The 16,002-nt window shown below is 31.2% G+C and overlaps 1 protein-coding gene and 1 long non-coding RNA gene across 4 annotated transcripts in view; one reads left to right on the top strand and one right to left on the bottom strand.

The window, feature by feature from the left end:
* The window catches only part of P130cas (Serine_rich_CAS and FAT-like_CAS_C domain-containing protein p130CAS), a 72,342-nt gene that overhangs the window by 27,178 nt on the left and 29,162 nt on the right, over window positions 1-16,002 (bottom strand). For all 3 annotated transcript variants that reach the window (XR_012047151.1, XM_072897146.1, XM_072897147.1), the window contains exons 2-3: window positions 5,221-5,370; window positions 2,133-2,276 (exon numbers count right to left, since the gene is read on the bottom strand). Coding sequence is in view for 2 of the 3 variants with exons in the window: in XM_072897146.1 (XP_072753247.1) it covers window positions 2,133-2,276; window positions 5,221-5,370 (294 nt within the window). In the remaining variant the exon portion in view is untranslated. The remainder of the gene's footprint in view (window positions 1-2,132; window positions 2,277-5,220; window positions 5,371-16,002) is intronic.
* On the top strand, window positions 6,487-8,705 carry LOC140668651 (uncharacterized). Its single transcript, XR_012047205.1, has 3 exons — window positions 6,487-6,547; window positions 8,007-8,097; window positions 8,630-8,705. It is a non-coding gene; the product is annotated as an uncharacterized lncRNA (long non-coding RNA).

Raw genomic sequence — 16,002 nt, 5'->3', positions numbered from 1 at the left:
ATATATTGGTACTAATGTCAACCCAACTGTAGACAATCAAATCTGACATGTCTGGCGTCACCTGCGAATACTAGTTTTCTAGTGCAATCACCCGTGTGACGTAGTAGAAAAGCTCGTTCGCGTTACGTTGACCCTGCAACGACGACGACAACAAAGTCGTATTTCTATCGCAGAGATGCACATGCGTGCATCACGCGTACAATGACACCGGGATGTCGCGTCCGGATGTTCGCCCGTCAAGAGCGCACAAGCAAAAAGTCCTCACAGATCGGCCAGGAAACAAGAAGAGCTCGAGAAACTGCCAACACCAACAAGAAGCCAACCATTTTCGAAGCACCCAAAATACATTGCTGCTTGTAAAAGACCAGACCAAATCTCGACATATATTCAGAAATGATTCAAGAGAAGCATATTGAAAAAAATTTGGCCAAATAATAAAATATATATTTCAATAAATTAAAATAAAATTAAAGTGTTTAATATTTAAAATTTAAATATCTATACAAACTTTTTAGAGTTTGATAAAAACTCACAATAAGCTGAACAAAAATTGAAAAAGATTGAAATTTTATTGCACAAATGTAACGTAACTCAATTTAAATAAATACTTTTTTCTGACAAGTAAATTTAAAAGATAGAAAAAGTCAAATAATTTATCAATTTTTAATTATTTTTTAAAAATTACATATAGAATTAATTATATTGAGTAAAATTCAGTGATATAATATTATTACAACATACTTTTTATATTATTGTCACTACTTTGCGTTTTACCAATCTAAAAAACTCAGCATTATATTCAATCAAGATAATTATTTCATTGTATGACGCTAGCAAATAAATTCAACGCTCTAATCGATCGCGCTCGTCGTATTTATTTCATCGAATTTATGTCAGTGGCAGATATTAAACCGCGACAGTCAGATACGCAGCAACCGCGTCCGGAAGAGCCGAACAAATCAAGTGGCAGTCAGCTGATTTTGACAGATCCCGTGGGGGCGTAAAAGATCGCCCTCACAATAAGCTCGAATGCTGTTGTCAATTCTGGCGCAGGGCTTCGCAAATCGCGACAGACAAACTGTATAATTGTTTAAATAGAAAAATAAAAAATAGTAGAAATACTTGCGATTTTATTAATTGTTCGGTAGATAATTGACTACAACAGCTAGAAAATCAATTTATATATTATCGATAACTTACATTTTTCATAGACCAATCAGTCTTTTATTCCCTCCATTATATTTTATTGTTTGAATTAAAGGAAATCTTTTTTTCGACACTAATGAAAATTTTCATTTAATTAATAATTTCAATCCACATAATCACTACTTAAAAAAAATTTGTAATGTGATTAATAAATAGTTAATTAAAAATATCTCTTTATTTTATATACAAGTTTTTCAATAAAAAAAACGTATAAATCCGTATGATTGATCAGATATAATATATCACGCGTTTGAGAAACCCTGTCCGTAGTTGCGTTTACAAATGATCGATCGATAGTGAGTAGGTCCTCGTGCGCCTTTTCAGATCACGGATATATTAATTCGAGAAGCCAGCTGTCGCAGGAGAGCCAATAAAATACTATTCAAATGTATGACACGGAAGAATTATAATCGTAGAGCGTATTCATGCGTTCGTGCAATCCATTCACTCCGGAATTCCCGGTTGTGGGCGTAAAGAATCTGCATTTAAATATTCGTAAACGAACGGAACGGTTGTTTATCGCGATCTCATTAAGACATGCTTGGCAGACATAAGTTATGTTACGTCCATATTAATGACGATATAAGAATCTTTTACGTTTAGATTTTTTTGTAATTAAGCAAATTTCTAATAATTCATATTTATTAGTATTTATTACTTCCTATATATTTTGCATCGTCCTAGTTTGTCTGTTCCAAGACTGAGTATTGTAAATTTGTAATAATATCGATACTAGTTGCCAACGGAGGCTAACGATCAATAAGCAATATCGAACATACTACAACGTAAAATCTATCTTCTTTTGTGCGATTTAAGAATAGTTTCAAAATGCGATAATATATATATATATATATATATATATATATATATATTTTTTTTTTTTTTTTGAAAAATACAATTTTTGAAAGTAGTTTCAAATAACTCACCCTATTGGGCTGCACGTGCCAGCTACGCCTTTTCCCATGTCTTTGTATGCCGTCCTCGGTTAGGTCGGCTCTGCTGCCGACCAAACAACCCCCCGTATCGTATTGGCCAACCATAAGTCTCAATCGATTTCCTGGACAGATGCCCTAGGGCAGAAGAAATATAATGTAATAACACATGCTTGAGAGTGTGTATCGCTTCGAATAAATTTTTAATCACATATGTTCTGCCATATCTTAAACAAAATTGAATGCATTTTGCATTTAATATTACCCTCATATTGTAATACCGTTTTAAGGCCAAATGGATAACTTCAATTTTAGTTTTAATATTATTAATTATTATTTATATTATTTGTTTATTATTACTTCCTATTTTTAATTTATATAAATTGATCTATTCCTTCTTCCTAAAAAAAGCGCGCACTTGGGTTCAGTTGTATGTACACATCAGGAAGAACCTTTGAAAGGGAAGGCTCCAATTAGGCGTCTGTGAATGTTTGTCTAATTCTGTGAAATCGAGACGAAAATAAACGTTACACCCTCCGTTGCATACTTTGAGAAACGAGCATTGCCGTTGCGAGATGCATACCGCGTAACTCATTCGTTTACCCCGCAGCGTCTCGAGAGTGCTACAAAGTTGTAACTCATAAATCTCAAGAGATATGAACCTTTCGTGCGCGGTTTCGGTGGGATGATGACATTAACATTGCAAGCACGTTAAGCTGAAAATCTCAAATCTATATTATACCTGTTGGGATTTCTAATCTTCTAATAAATTTTTCAAACCTTTGAATTAGCAACTCGTAATTTTTCATGAACTGTTGCTTTCTTATAATTATGTGCATCTGAAAGAAAGCATGTAAAATTATAAAAATAGTAATAATGTACAAGAGTAATGATATAGTCTTGACAATTATTTTTGCCACCATATCAAATAATTAATTCTACTCTCTACAGTCGCGAATGATTTTCTCGTGAAAAGAATAAAAAAATCGACATGACACGTCAACATTTCGCGCTGAAAGTTGCGGAAGAATCCATACCACTCGTAGAACCCACACGCCATGCCATTTGGTCAATGCTTCTACCATTAAACTATTCTGACGACGTCAGAAGTTCTCGGCTTTCCAATAAAGATCAGGAGACCGTATCATTCAATCACCTTCCCACCCACGCGATGTCGCCTCCACTCTCAATTACCGCCGCACACACATGTGTTCAAACAGGTCGCATGTGGCATGTGTGTCGGCAGTCTAGCAGTAGCAACGTCGAGAAAAGTGTTTTGACAGATGAAAATCGCTTTCAGGAAAAGCGGTTCGATAAGATCAACATTCACAAGGAGATTGTTCAAGACACGCACACATCGAACGCGGATATAATTTCGCGATAATCCAAAAATTATAATATATACGAAATAATCGACCAGCTGAATTAATTATGCGAGGCGTTCCATATTAGCTCAACATTTATAAATAAAAAATAAATAACTGTGTTTTGCTTTCATCACGAAATGTCAGTCTATGAAAGTGTCTAGACGTGATGTGACCGACTTTTCAAAAGCTATACCTAATTATACACAATTTTTTTTAACGTTTTATGTAAATTTTACTTTCATATTATTACTACATTAATTTATTTTTTTTGTAACATAAATATATATATATATATATATATATATATATATATGTATATATATTCCAACACCTTTTACCTTATTACCTACATATCTCTGGAGCTCTACATTTTGCTCTTAAAGATTTACAATATCAGCGTATCGTAGCAACGTAGCTAAATTGAACGTAACAGCAAAATGCACGGTCCTTATATTTCCGTCATATAACATATTGCCTCGTCATGCCTTGAGAATCTTAAAGTTCTTCGGTGCATCAGCTTTTATGCATTATACAGGTATGCATAAGTAGTCACGTGCACGTGAGACTTGTACGTGGAAACCGTCGACTTAATTGCAGATATAAATTCAATTGTTGAACGTAATATCATAAGCAGCTGTGTCGAAAGGAAAGTATAAAATTAAGGGAGTAAAATTTAGAACTCGACAGATAATAATGCAAAATATGTCAGAAAAATGCATATATTACAAAAAAATGAACAAATAATAATAATAATAATATAATAGTAAAATTTATTTTTAAAATGTCAAAAATTTCTACCGACAGAAGCTTTTACTAACAGTCTAAAAAATTGAACAAACAAAAGCTTTAAAATTAAAGCAATTGTGAAAATAGCAAGAGAGAAATAGTATGCTGGATTTGTATTATATTAATATAATTAAATGTTTTGAATTTAATAAATAGATTTTATGATAAAAATTATCACGGACTTTTCAATTATCCTCTCTCTCTCTTTCCTTTCTAATTCAAAATAATAAACATAAATATTGGTGATTCTTAGTAATTGGCTTAATCATGTATTCCAGTTATACAAATCGTAGTGTGCAGTCATGTCGGGTATCAGCAAAGGCAGAGAGATCATGAGGCTAAATCATCTAGCGCGATCGAGTGTCCTATTTTCGCGATAATAACGCCGCTGGAAAGAGAGTTTCATGCTGGAGCACGTCTTATCCTCTCATTATACAGAGAGCATAAATAATGCGCGCACGAAATACGTGAAAGCACCCAACGTTTGTTTCGTTAATACAATAAATAAATAAATTTTATTAAAGAATAATAAATCAAGGAGAATCGGTTAATGGAGACGCACAAGCGGATCAAAAAACAAGTTTCAACTATTACACGTTCGTTCATTATGCGTTTTTGCGTAACAGGTGTGATTGAATTATATTGGAATTTACAGGATACATTTATAGATAAATTATAGAATTGTTCAGAGATAAAATACGAGCTCTTTTAAGAATAAAATTGAAAAGAACTTTCGGTCTCTCTCTCTAAATGAACTCTATAAATAAACTTATTTAAAGTATATAGTAGAAGTTTGTAAAACGTACCTAACAATTTCCTATATACTGTAAGTTGCTTCATAAGAATCTTTAGTATCTCTAAAAGTTTTTTATTCTAAAAAATTAGTAGATATATATAAAAAGGTTATATAATTTTCGTTAAACTCTTACCTGTCTACCTCGTAAAGCGCACAACCACCATCCTTCAAGACCAGCGGTATTTTGTTCCAGTACAGTAAGAACATCCCCCTTTCGAAAAGCCAATTCGTCGGGCGCTTCGGCAATATTGTCGTACAGCGCTCGCGCTTTCACGCATTTTTGCTGCAAAAAAAGAAAGAAAAAAATTAGTACAATATACTTTTGCGCAGAAATGCAAATAGAAATTAATAAAATATAGAACAAATTTAGGGTAAAACTAGGGTATGATGACCATAGACTGTAATTTTTTCAATAATCGCTACACAGTGCGCTTTTTTAGCCATTATCAAAGATAATCGATATTTACAGTAGTTTATGTGCATACATTGTTCGAAATAACGATATTGTGAATCTTATATCATATTTTTACTTTTCACTACCTGCAAAGTTTTTCATTTGTCCACTAAAAACTGTTATAACGTCGAATAAATTACAGTTTAGCTATCGTAATCGACGTTAGACATATTATAAAAATATGTTGTATATTACTTATGATTTTTACTTTCGTTTTCATTTTTTTCTTTTTATAAATATTATGGCCATCTTTCCGTTACTATGGTCGTCTGTTCCTTAAAAGTTGGGTAAGATGGCCAATGCTTATGTTGTACTATTTTGATAATATAAAATATCTATTAAATATTTTCCCTTTAATTTCGATAATATTACGTAAATTAAGCTTCAGTGAAGATAATATGCACTATTAAAAAATAACCAAAATAAAAGTATGTTTTTTGCATTTTAATAAACTATGGCCATCTTACCCGAGTTTACCCTATATATAAATCTAGTGAGGTATTATTCTTATATGATTAATAGATTCGTATGTTCAATATCAGTATCTCAAATTGCATGATAAAATCTCACGAGCCTTTACCCAACGGCAAACTCGCGCAAATTTTGCTTCACAGAACTTATATATTTAGTTCTGACTCGACGCTTTTCGCGGCAAATGTGCTATTGGACAGATGGCACGTTGTCGTATCGGTGCTGCAGAAGCAATTGGTTTCATTCGAAAAGTCAACGAGTCAGGCGGTTTCCACGCACGCCAATTGGGCAGCATCGCGACTCGCCCTTTGGCCAATTTAAATCCATAAAATCCTAGCACCATTTCGTCGCAGCCTCCCTCTCGTCCATCTGTCGCGTCTATTTCGAGATACAACGAGAACGTCTCTCTCTCTCTCCTTGTTGTGCATCGCCGTCGAGAGGAGACGTAACGATCACTTAAACGGCGATCCCGAAGTGCATCGCTCGATAGACGCGTTTTACGAGGAAGCTCTGCGACGGAACTCCTTCCTTTCAAGTGAGTTTAATTGAAGTATGTCTCGAACGATGGACCAACCATCTCTCGGTCTTTGAGTCTTTTTCTAAATTCATCGCCGGCAAACAATAATGTTATATATACGCGGTGCCTTTCGATGGAGCATAATTAGTGCGTCGGTACCATTATTAGAGCTACTAAATGTAATAATGAATAAAACAATTGCCTATGCTTCCACGAAAGCCACGCTGAAAATCGAATTCTTGCGACGATGATAATTTATTTCAACGCGACGCATAACTGCATTTAAATGAAGAAGAAGTGCTTGTTTTCCGAGAGAAGATTCGCGGAAAAACAAAGGATAAATAAAGGATAATTAAAGAACGAGAATGAATAATAACACAGGAGTCATAAAAATAAGAATTAAAATTTAACCTTGATTTTTTTCGTTAAGGAAAATAATTAAAATAAAATTTGTTTTGCTAATAGTAAATCGATACCGTAATTTATTCTTAACAAAGTTCATTCTCCTTTCGTTCTCGCTTCGATAATCTTAACATACACCAACACAAGACAAAAATAAATAATCGTGAATTAACGGCAAGATATGTGCGAAAATATGTAAATATCTGCCAAATAAATATTAATTAAAGTCTTATTATAACTGCTTTCTCAAATGACAGTAAGTTTTTCGCCACAAGTCCGTTATAGCTTCGTTAAGATAATAATATTTCAGATACATTATAAATTCCATTTTGTACATATGGCACACATATATATATATCTGTCCTTTGTTTCTCTTTCTTTTTGGGTACATAACTTTTAAATATGACACTGCTGTCGCTTCAATCAAGCGCGATAAAGAGTTTCGTACTCTTGCATTATCAAACAATGAATAGTATTTCATCTGCATTGTAAAATATAATTCTGTATGCTACACATGTACAATCTAGCAATATGCAAGCATATAAAGTATATGGAGAACTTTCCATCAGTATTTAAACTAGAATTCCCTCACAGATTTCTAAGGATATTCGAGAAACCATGATTAATTAATATATTTTTTGATAATAATAATACTTTTTATATTTGAAAATATTTACGTATCGATTGTAAAATATATTTAAGAAAAATTTAAATATACAAAGTTTTCGAAAATAAATTTTTTAAAATAAATAAATACCATTCTACAGAAGCTTATAATATTTTTACAAATGTTAATTTATGAATTAACTTCCAATTATTTCTTCTTTTAGAAAATGTAAAATAAAATATATCTTAGAATATATGAATACTTATATACAAGATATATTTTAATTATATATAATCACATATAAAATTGATTCTTACTAAAATAAACCTATGTTACATGTGTATCTATATATATTCGTAAACACATCTATTTGTAGTTAAGGTCGTATCTTATCTATTTGTATTGACGTTTCAAGTTCATTGTATGTGGATCGAATACATCGATCGATTCTATTTTTGGAACGATCAGGTTGAACGTTATGAATACAAGTCCGTCAAGAATGCAGTTCGTTACCATAAAAGGACACTCGTCTGCTTCGAACCTTAAGCCAGACACGCAGGTACATGCACTTACCATGACCCTTTCATTGACAGCTTAGCCTGTATAGAAATTGTGTCAAAACGATCAAAGATTGAGATAGCCTATAAATTTTATCGATCAGTATTTTTTGCTTATTAAAGCACTAATTTCCTAAGTATCAAATATTTAAAAAATATTTTTTTTTTAAATATAAAACTATTCTCTTTTTATTTCATTGTCAGTGAATTTTCACCTAGATATTTAATTAAGTAAATATGTGATATTTTATCTAAAATATTCTATTATAAAAATATTTTTATTTTAACTTTATAAATCTTATATTATTATATTATATTTATAAATCTTATATATTTAATCTTTATAAAATCTTTATTTTATTTAATAAATTTTTATATAATTTTTGTGTATTTGTATTGTTTTTATATATAATTCTAGCTTTATAATATATTATTTTACTTTTATCTCAGTGTAAAATATAGGGAAGCACATGTTAATATTATAATTAAGTTTTAAATTTGTCTATATTGCATATTTAAATTGGATTTTGACAGTAGGAATGCAGGCCGACATCAAAAGCTACTCTGGCTAGCTACCCTGGCTATAACCCTGATGAAGGGTGGTCTATGCTACCGGACGCCGTATTTACGCAGCCTTTCTATTGTTCAGGACAAAAAAGGCACCCGCAGACATCTGCGGGTCTTTGTTATTTTTGGTGTGAAAAAAGCATTGGTTAAATAGCTCTCATGTTTACATGAGCTATGTAACCCAGTTAGTTTCGAATACAATACAGAAAATGCAATTAATTGTTTTCGTTACGCATTTTTCTTTCCTCCAACCGGCTAAGGACCGATTTAGAAAGGTTTAAAAATGATCACTCAATGATTCATGCACAAATAATTCGATTCATCAAACGAGAGGGGCACGCTTCGTGACAGTTCCTTTGCATAATCCCATCGATAATCACATATATTCTGATTGAGAAGAACCGAGTTGACGGAATCGAAATTGAATCGATTTACAATCATGTGAACAATTACACGTAATAAATATTTGTTCCTAAAGGGATTTTAAATTTCCTACTTTAAAGTAGTAAATTTTAAAATGAGTTTATTTAAGTTCTGGAATAAATGATATATAAGAATAAAAATATAATATTCTTAAAATAATTTAATTAATTAATTATTGGAAATATATATTTAATAAAGGATTATTACGTCACATTTTTCTATTTTTTATTTTGAAAATATATAGACAGCTATCCTATTCGACTAACAAAAGATATTATACGAAAAGTGTAAAGAACGCTGCAGGCGCAATACACTAATCGAATCAACAACACATCGAACTTTTCGAAGCAATTTTTAATGACGGTCTATTTTGAAATTTAAATTACAAAGGGTGTATATTTACCAACCTCCATCCCTCTGCACACGGATGTGATCCGAACACGTGCGTCGTAGGTAAGTAGCCTTATACAAATGCCGTGTTCGACGAAGCATGTGTATATGTGTATTTCGCAGAGGGTTAAGACCGCTTTGTAGACACGTGCCGTTTCAGAAGGAAGTGAAGTATCGTTACGGTTACGTGGCTCTCGTTTTTTTACTGCCAACATTAATGTCCGCCGACACAGAATTAATATGTTTCTTGATTACACGAAAATATCCTGTTCCTTTTAACGTCACAATATAACGTTACAATATAAATTAACATCTCGTAATCAAATGTTTACGACTACTCTTCTAACGAGTAATGCTTAAAAAATAAATTGATATTTTTTAAAAATAATTACCGCGATAACAAATTTTATGAAATCACACATTTAAGATGTATTTTGGAGAAGGAAAGCAATCTACTTAAATTTTTTATATAATAATGTTTGCTATATTCTATACAAAAATAGAAAAATAAAGAAATCTTTGAAAACCATTACTATATATATTACAAATGTTATATAAAAGCCTGGCATCTTATGTAACATTCTCCTAAATGTTTCTGAACTTTTGCGTCAGAGTGTCCGTAAGTCTGTAATCCAATTACAAGTAGGCTTATAAGCGATGGCACGTACTATATGAAGGGTCTATAAGTATACACTCGCGTGTAATGTCAGGGTTTAACGTTTCGTCGAAGCGTGCGATGAGCGAATAATACGATTTATTTAATCATGTGTAAATGAAACACGGGGAAGCACGCCTGTGTCAACTCCGATTTTTCAAGCTCAAATGACATTATATAACCATACACAAGCATCGATTCGCATTCAATTTGATCAAAGTTAGAAATAAGAAAATTATATATGTATAATCAATTTTACAGAACTTCGCTCATCGTTTAGATACGTCAAAATATCAACACAGATCCAAATAAACTGTTAATTATAAGTTAATTAGTAAAGTAAGGACCCTCAATATTATAATAATACAAAAGAAATATTTGGCATAAGAGCAATTACATTTGAGTAGAAAAAATGATTTAATTTTACTATAAGTCATAGAATATATAAAGGGGGGTAAAATCGTAACTGTTTATAATGATAAGTAGTATATCATTATAAACAGTTGCGATTTTACTCCCTTATATTCTATGATTTATAGTAAAATTAAATAATTTTATGCCAAATATTTCTCTTGTATCGTTAATAATAAATTAAAATGTTTTCGAAAAAAATTTCGAGACGCTGCACGCTTATGCTTATCACTAAAAGAATTATGAATTATTTATTGTTCGTACTATCATTTTTGATATTGCGATACACATTTAAATTCATCAATCAAAAAATAACACAGGACAAAATTGATAATAACATCTTGGGGCAAGAAACTTCACTTGGAAATAATTAAAAATGGTAGCTGTGAAATCTGAATGCTATCTTATCTATTTGTAGGGGAAATTCATTAGTGTCGAGTCGACAGGGAAAAGCTCTTTGGTCGAAATATTACAAATAAATAATAAGCGTGCATTCATGCGTGAATGAAGAACGACCGGGTCGCGTTAGTAGATCTAACGGAAAATGAAAGGCTACACGTCGGGCGGTTGTGTTAAAACGAGTCGGTCTTTCTCTTAGGGTTCGCGCGCCGACGGAAACGATTGATTAATGAGGAACGTGCGTGCGCGATGCGACACACAATTATGCCGCTACGCCAGACGCACCAACTGCCCACGCACGCATGATCGTTTCGATGGACGTGCGTGCGAGAGCGACGCGTCGCTCGCGTGTGAAAATAGCAGCTTACGCACAGTCGCCATTCGCGTCATTGCAAGTTTAGGGTGTACGAAAAATCAAATTGCATCCAAGTTTCTTACAATTTACATATAATCAGGCTTACTTATATGTTTTACACATATTATGTAAGATAATAAAATATATAATATATTACAAAATAAATTGATGTAAAATATAAGAAAATATTATATGTTATTTTTATTATCCATATCACATTTTCTTTTTATCAAAATATTTAAATTCAAATGATATATAAATCAAATATATCTGTTAAAAGAATTTATCAGATGATTCGTAATAAAAGATGTATGTACCGCTGATTGGTTGTCTCAATGTCTCGTTGTCAAGTGCGTTATTGCGACTCGCTTCGCACGTGTCGTCTGTAGCTGTCAAATTTTGACAGTTTATGCGATAACTTGTAAAGAAATTAAATTCAAGAAAAGTTAAAAAAGGCAAAAAAAAGTTAAAGAAAACGAAGAAAAGAAAAAGAGAGACAAAAAAAGATACATATATTATATATGCATGTATTTTATATGATGAACCTATGTATAAACTTTTCCCATGATTTTATATGTATATTTAATATGTAATTTATATTTGTGTAATTAATAGAAAAAAAAAGAGACGGAAGAAAGAAGGAGAAGGGATATAATATTAAATAAAGAAAGAGAAAGAAAGAAAAAGAAAAAGGGATGGTTTCTTAAAGCCAATCGTAAATATTAAAATTAAATATTCAACAATCAATTAGCATTGCGGAAAAGATACTTTAACGCTTAACTTTAACACACGATAACAACACGATATAAATATACATAAAATAAATGGCGCGCGCTTAAAATGTTCTAGTCATTTTAAAAGAGGGAAGCACGTTTTTTAGCGATACAATCTCGATCTCCCATCGGTTTTGAATTAGCTCGTATTGTGCTCGCCTTAGCATCGTGATAACAAGAATCTCGGAATAATTCAAGCGGATGAAGAGACATCCTGTCGAACGACACGGCACCTTCTGCTCACGACAGGAGGTAGTCCTCGTGATTACGCCCGGCGGCGTGAAAGAGGGTGGACGACGCGGCACGCACTGTCCCCGGAAATTTCGGCACAGGACTGAATGGAATACATTTGCATAATTCAATTCCCGTCCAGCGACGGCCACGACGGAAGCTCGAATTGATCTTATCCTGCGGCGCGCGAGTCCGTCGAAAACACTCCCCTTTCTTCGCTTCTGTTAATCCCTCCTTTGTTTATATAACTTGTCAAAAAAATTTACAGTAATATAGTCGATAAACCGGCGAACCGACGTGTAATCAATATATATAGTTTACTAAATAACTACCCTGTATTTGTTACTATAATTATTTAAAATGGATGAATCAACTATTATCACAGTTATAACACCATCGGGTTAATCTAAACTTGTACACTAATCCAGGCATTGTAATACGCGATTCCCGTTAATAATACGTTATAATATAATGAAATCATTAATACAACGAGATTATCTAATATATGAGAATCGCGTTTGCCAACCAGTGTGGATATAGATAAATCGATATACGAGATGTGAGCATATGTAATTATTTGCTATTATTATATTCTAACGTAATATTAAAATGTAATCTAATATTAAGATATTAAGATGGAAAATATTTTATAAAACAATCATGATGATAATATACGCAAAAAAACTATTTTCTGTATTTTATATAAGTAATACTTCAATTTTTTATAAGCATTTATATGAAAACGGCCCTATTTTACATGAAATAAAATATTTTAAAAATAAAATTTTGGTGCTAGAATATTTTGCGGTAAGGCATTGTGATTCCTGAAATGGCTGTAACAGAATTAATGTTGTAGAAATAATATAAATAATATAATATTCTTATGAAAATTTTTTCGTATCTCTCTGTATAAATTGACAATAGATTTTTACAATTATTATGAATGTATAAGTGCGAGAATGAGCGAAACAGTCACGCGATGATCAGATGAAAGCAATAAAATAAAGCAAGCACAATAGAATGAACAGATTGCTTGATTGGCGGACGAATCGCCAATGTGAACAATCTCGGTAATCGACTCGTTGCTAACTGTTCGTTCAACCGATGTTATACACAAATATTATGTGCAAGCATTATACCAATGATACATAACATGCTTTTTAATTCATAACAAGTAAATAAACTATCGAAGCAATATTGCTCGTAATATGAGCGAAATCCTCTAAGGAATATGATGGTTGAAGCAGCAAAATAATTTTTAATAATAAAATTATGATTTGAATGAAACTTTTGATATTTAAATTCATTTCACATTTTCAAATTTACTGTGAATTAAAATGTAAGGATAGAATTTTTTTTGGATTTTTAGATCCCTGATATAATATTTAATCTACAACATTGCAAAATTATAATCCTTAGAGAATAGGAAAAATAAGCTATTTTTATTGCACACATATTCTTTAGATAATAAAGAGAAACTATTATATTTACTATAATTTATAATTTATAAATAATCAAAAAAAATGTTTTTCAAGAATTAAAAAGATTACTAATTTGTAAAAAAAAATTTGCAAGTTTTTTGGACTTTTATTACCGTACTACCATGACGTTGTTAAGTGCACAAATTAAATATGCTAAGAAAGTAAAGAAAATGATACACATATTTTTTCTTTTATCCCTCTTTCTTTCTCTCTTTTTCTTTATATATATTTTAATATTGATATCAGTGGTTTTTTCATCATATCTTTTGTCCGTCGCGTCCAGGTGGGTACACGCTGATTGTGTAAGTAATCTGAGAATGTAATGCGACTATAAAAATATCAGGTATAAGGGGAGATAAAGTGAGTGTTTCAGATAGCTCACATTTCTACTCGTATACGAATTCTTTCGGAATATGATGGTTAAAGCAGCAAAATAATTTTTTTTTTTTAATAATAAAATTACGATTTGAATGAAACTTTTGACATTTAAACATTTTCAAATTTACTGTGAATTCAAATGTAAAGATAGAATTTTTTGGGATTTTTAGATCCCTGATATAATATTTAATTTACAACATTGAAAAATTATAATCTCGAAATTAGATCGAATTTATTTGCGACAGAATTTTTATTTAAGGATTAATTATAAAAAAAATGATATTTATAGTTTGATATGTTGAAAAGTTTACTGCAAAACAAATTTCTAAATTCTCACTAAGGAAAATTCAATTCCAAATTGAATTGCTCGCGAAATGTGGAAGAACATGCAAAGGAAACTCCGGAGAACATCTTATACATAAATTCTGGAATTAAGAGGTAAGTGTTGTGAATTATCTCGTGCGAGATAAGGAAATCGCGAGGTGCCGACAGGCAACCGACATCTGATCTTTTCGTGCCATGCTATAATATTTATTTGAAGTAGCCTACGTGAGAGAGAAAGAGACAAAGACTTCCTTGTAAGAGGGAGCAAGCTGAAAAAATGACGACCTTATAAAATTTCTCTTCCGCGATGTCATGCAAATATACTTGAACGGTTTTTTGTTTTTATTTTTTTACACACAATCACTAACAAAAAAATCAAAGATACATATGTGTAACTTCTATATTTTTAATGTGTGCAAAATGTGCTGTAAAAATACAGAATATATTGAATAAAGAAAGTGCCTAAAAATATTTCGATCTTGAGTTTAACATTTTTATTAAGCTTATTTTATTTTTATAAGGATGTTTACGCGCACATCTTATATTTTTTATTTATGCAATATGCAAGATATATTTTAGAATTTTTAACTATAAATTTAATATGTCTGAAAAACTGATTCTAAATTATTTTATATATTTTATGAGATATTATATATAATAAAATAAAATATCAAAAGCTAATATTTTTCAAAGAAAGAGATATACACTTTCTGTAAAACCTATGAAAATAAATTTATAAAAAGTAAAGTTTATAAAACAGAAGCACATGTTCTGAATTAATAATTGATTAGCTATGACTAATCTGATGAAAAATTCGAGATTGGTAGAATTGTATACAATTAAAGCGACTGATGTCAAGCGATGATACTAACTCTTTATGACTAATGTTTTAACCGGAAATCCGGCCGGAAGTAGCAATTAATTTCGTCTCGATGTCTCGTCTTTTTCTTTTTCTTTGGGAAAAAGATCCTGTTTCATACCGTTTACACTGCATTCTTGACATTCTCGGTGACTCATCATCAATACTGCTAACCTTACCCAGCAACTTAATCAACATGCGTGAGCACGATTATGTATCATAATTTTATTGGAAATATTCTCTCCTAAATATTCTAATATATTTAATATAAAGACAGTTTTTAATATTTATAATATCGTTAAATAAACCGATGAAAATTATATTATTTATTTTCTTTTTGAGATCTGTCAAAATATTTAATATTTTATATAGAAATAAAGTAACAAATGATGAAGTTATATAAAAAAATATGTAAATAGATTTTTAATTCGATTAAATCGCTTATCTATACTTGTAATATAAATTCTTTGTAAAGCATAGATATTTTTATTGTTATAATCATGTTCTTAACGTTGCAAATTTTTCAAATCATACGCATGTTACAAAATAAACGGTACAACTTGTGAAATATTTGCATCTCCTCGTGTGTAATCCGCTAAATACTATTATAAACTCTTCAAACTCTCAAGACAAATTCTACAGTTTCTATAGAGATTCGCTT

This window comes from Anoplolepis gracilipes, chromosome 8 (assembly GCF_047496725.1).
Source record: "Anoplolepis gracilipes chromosome 8, ASM4749672v1, whole genome shotgun sequence".
In the NCBI taxonomy this organism is placed as follows: domain Eukaryota; kingdom Metazoa; phylum Arthropoda; class Insecta; order Hymenoptera; family Formicidae; genus Anoplolepis; species Anoplolepis gracilipes.
This window is presented reverse-complemented; position numbering and strand designations above follow the sequence as displayed.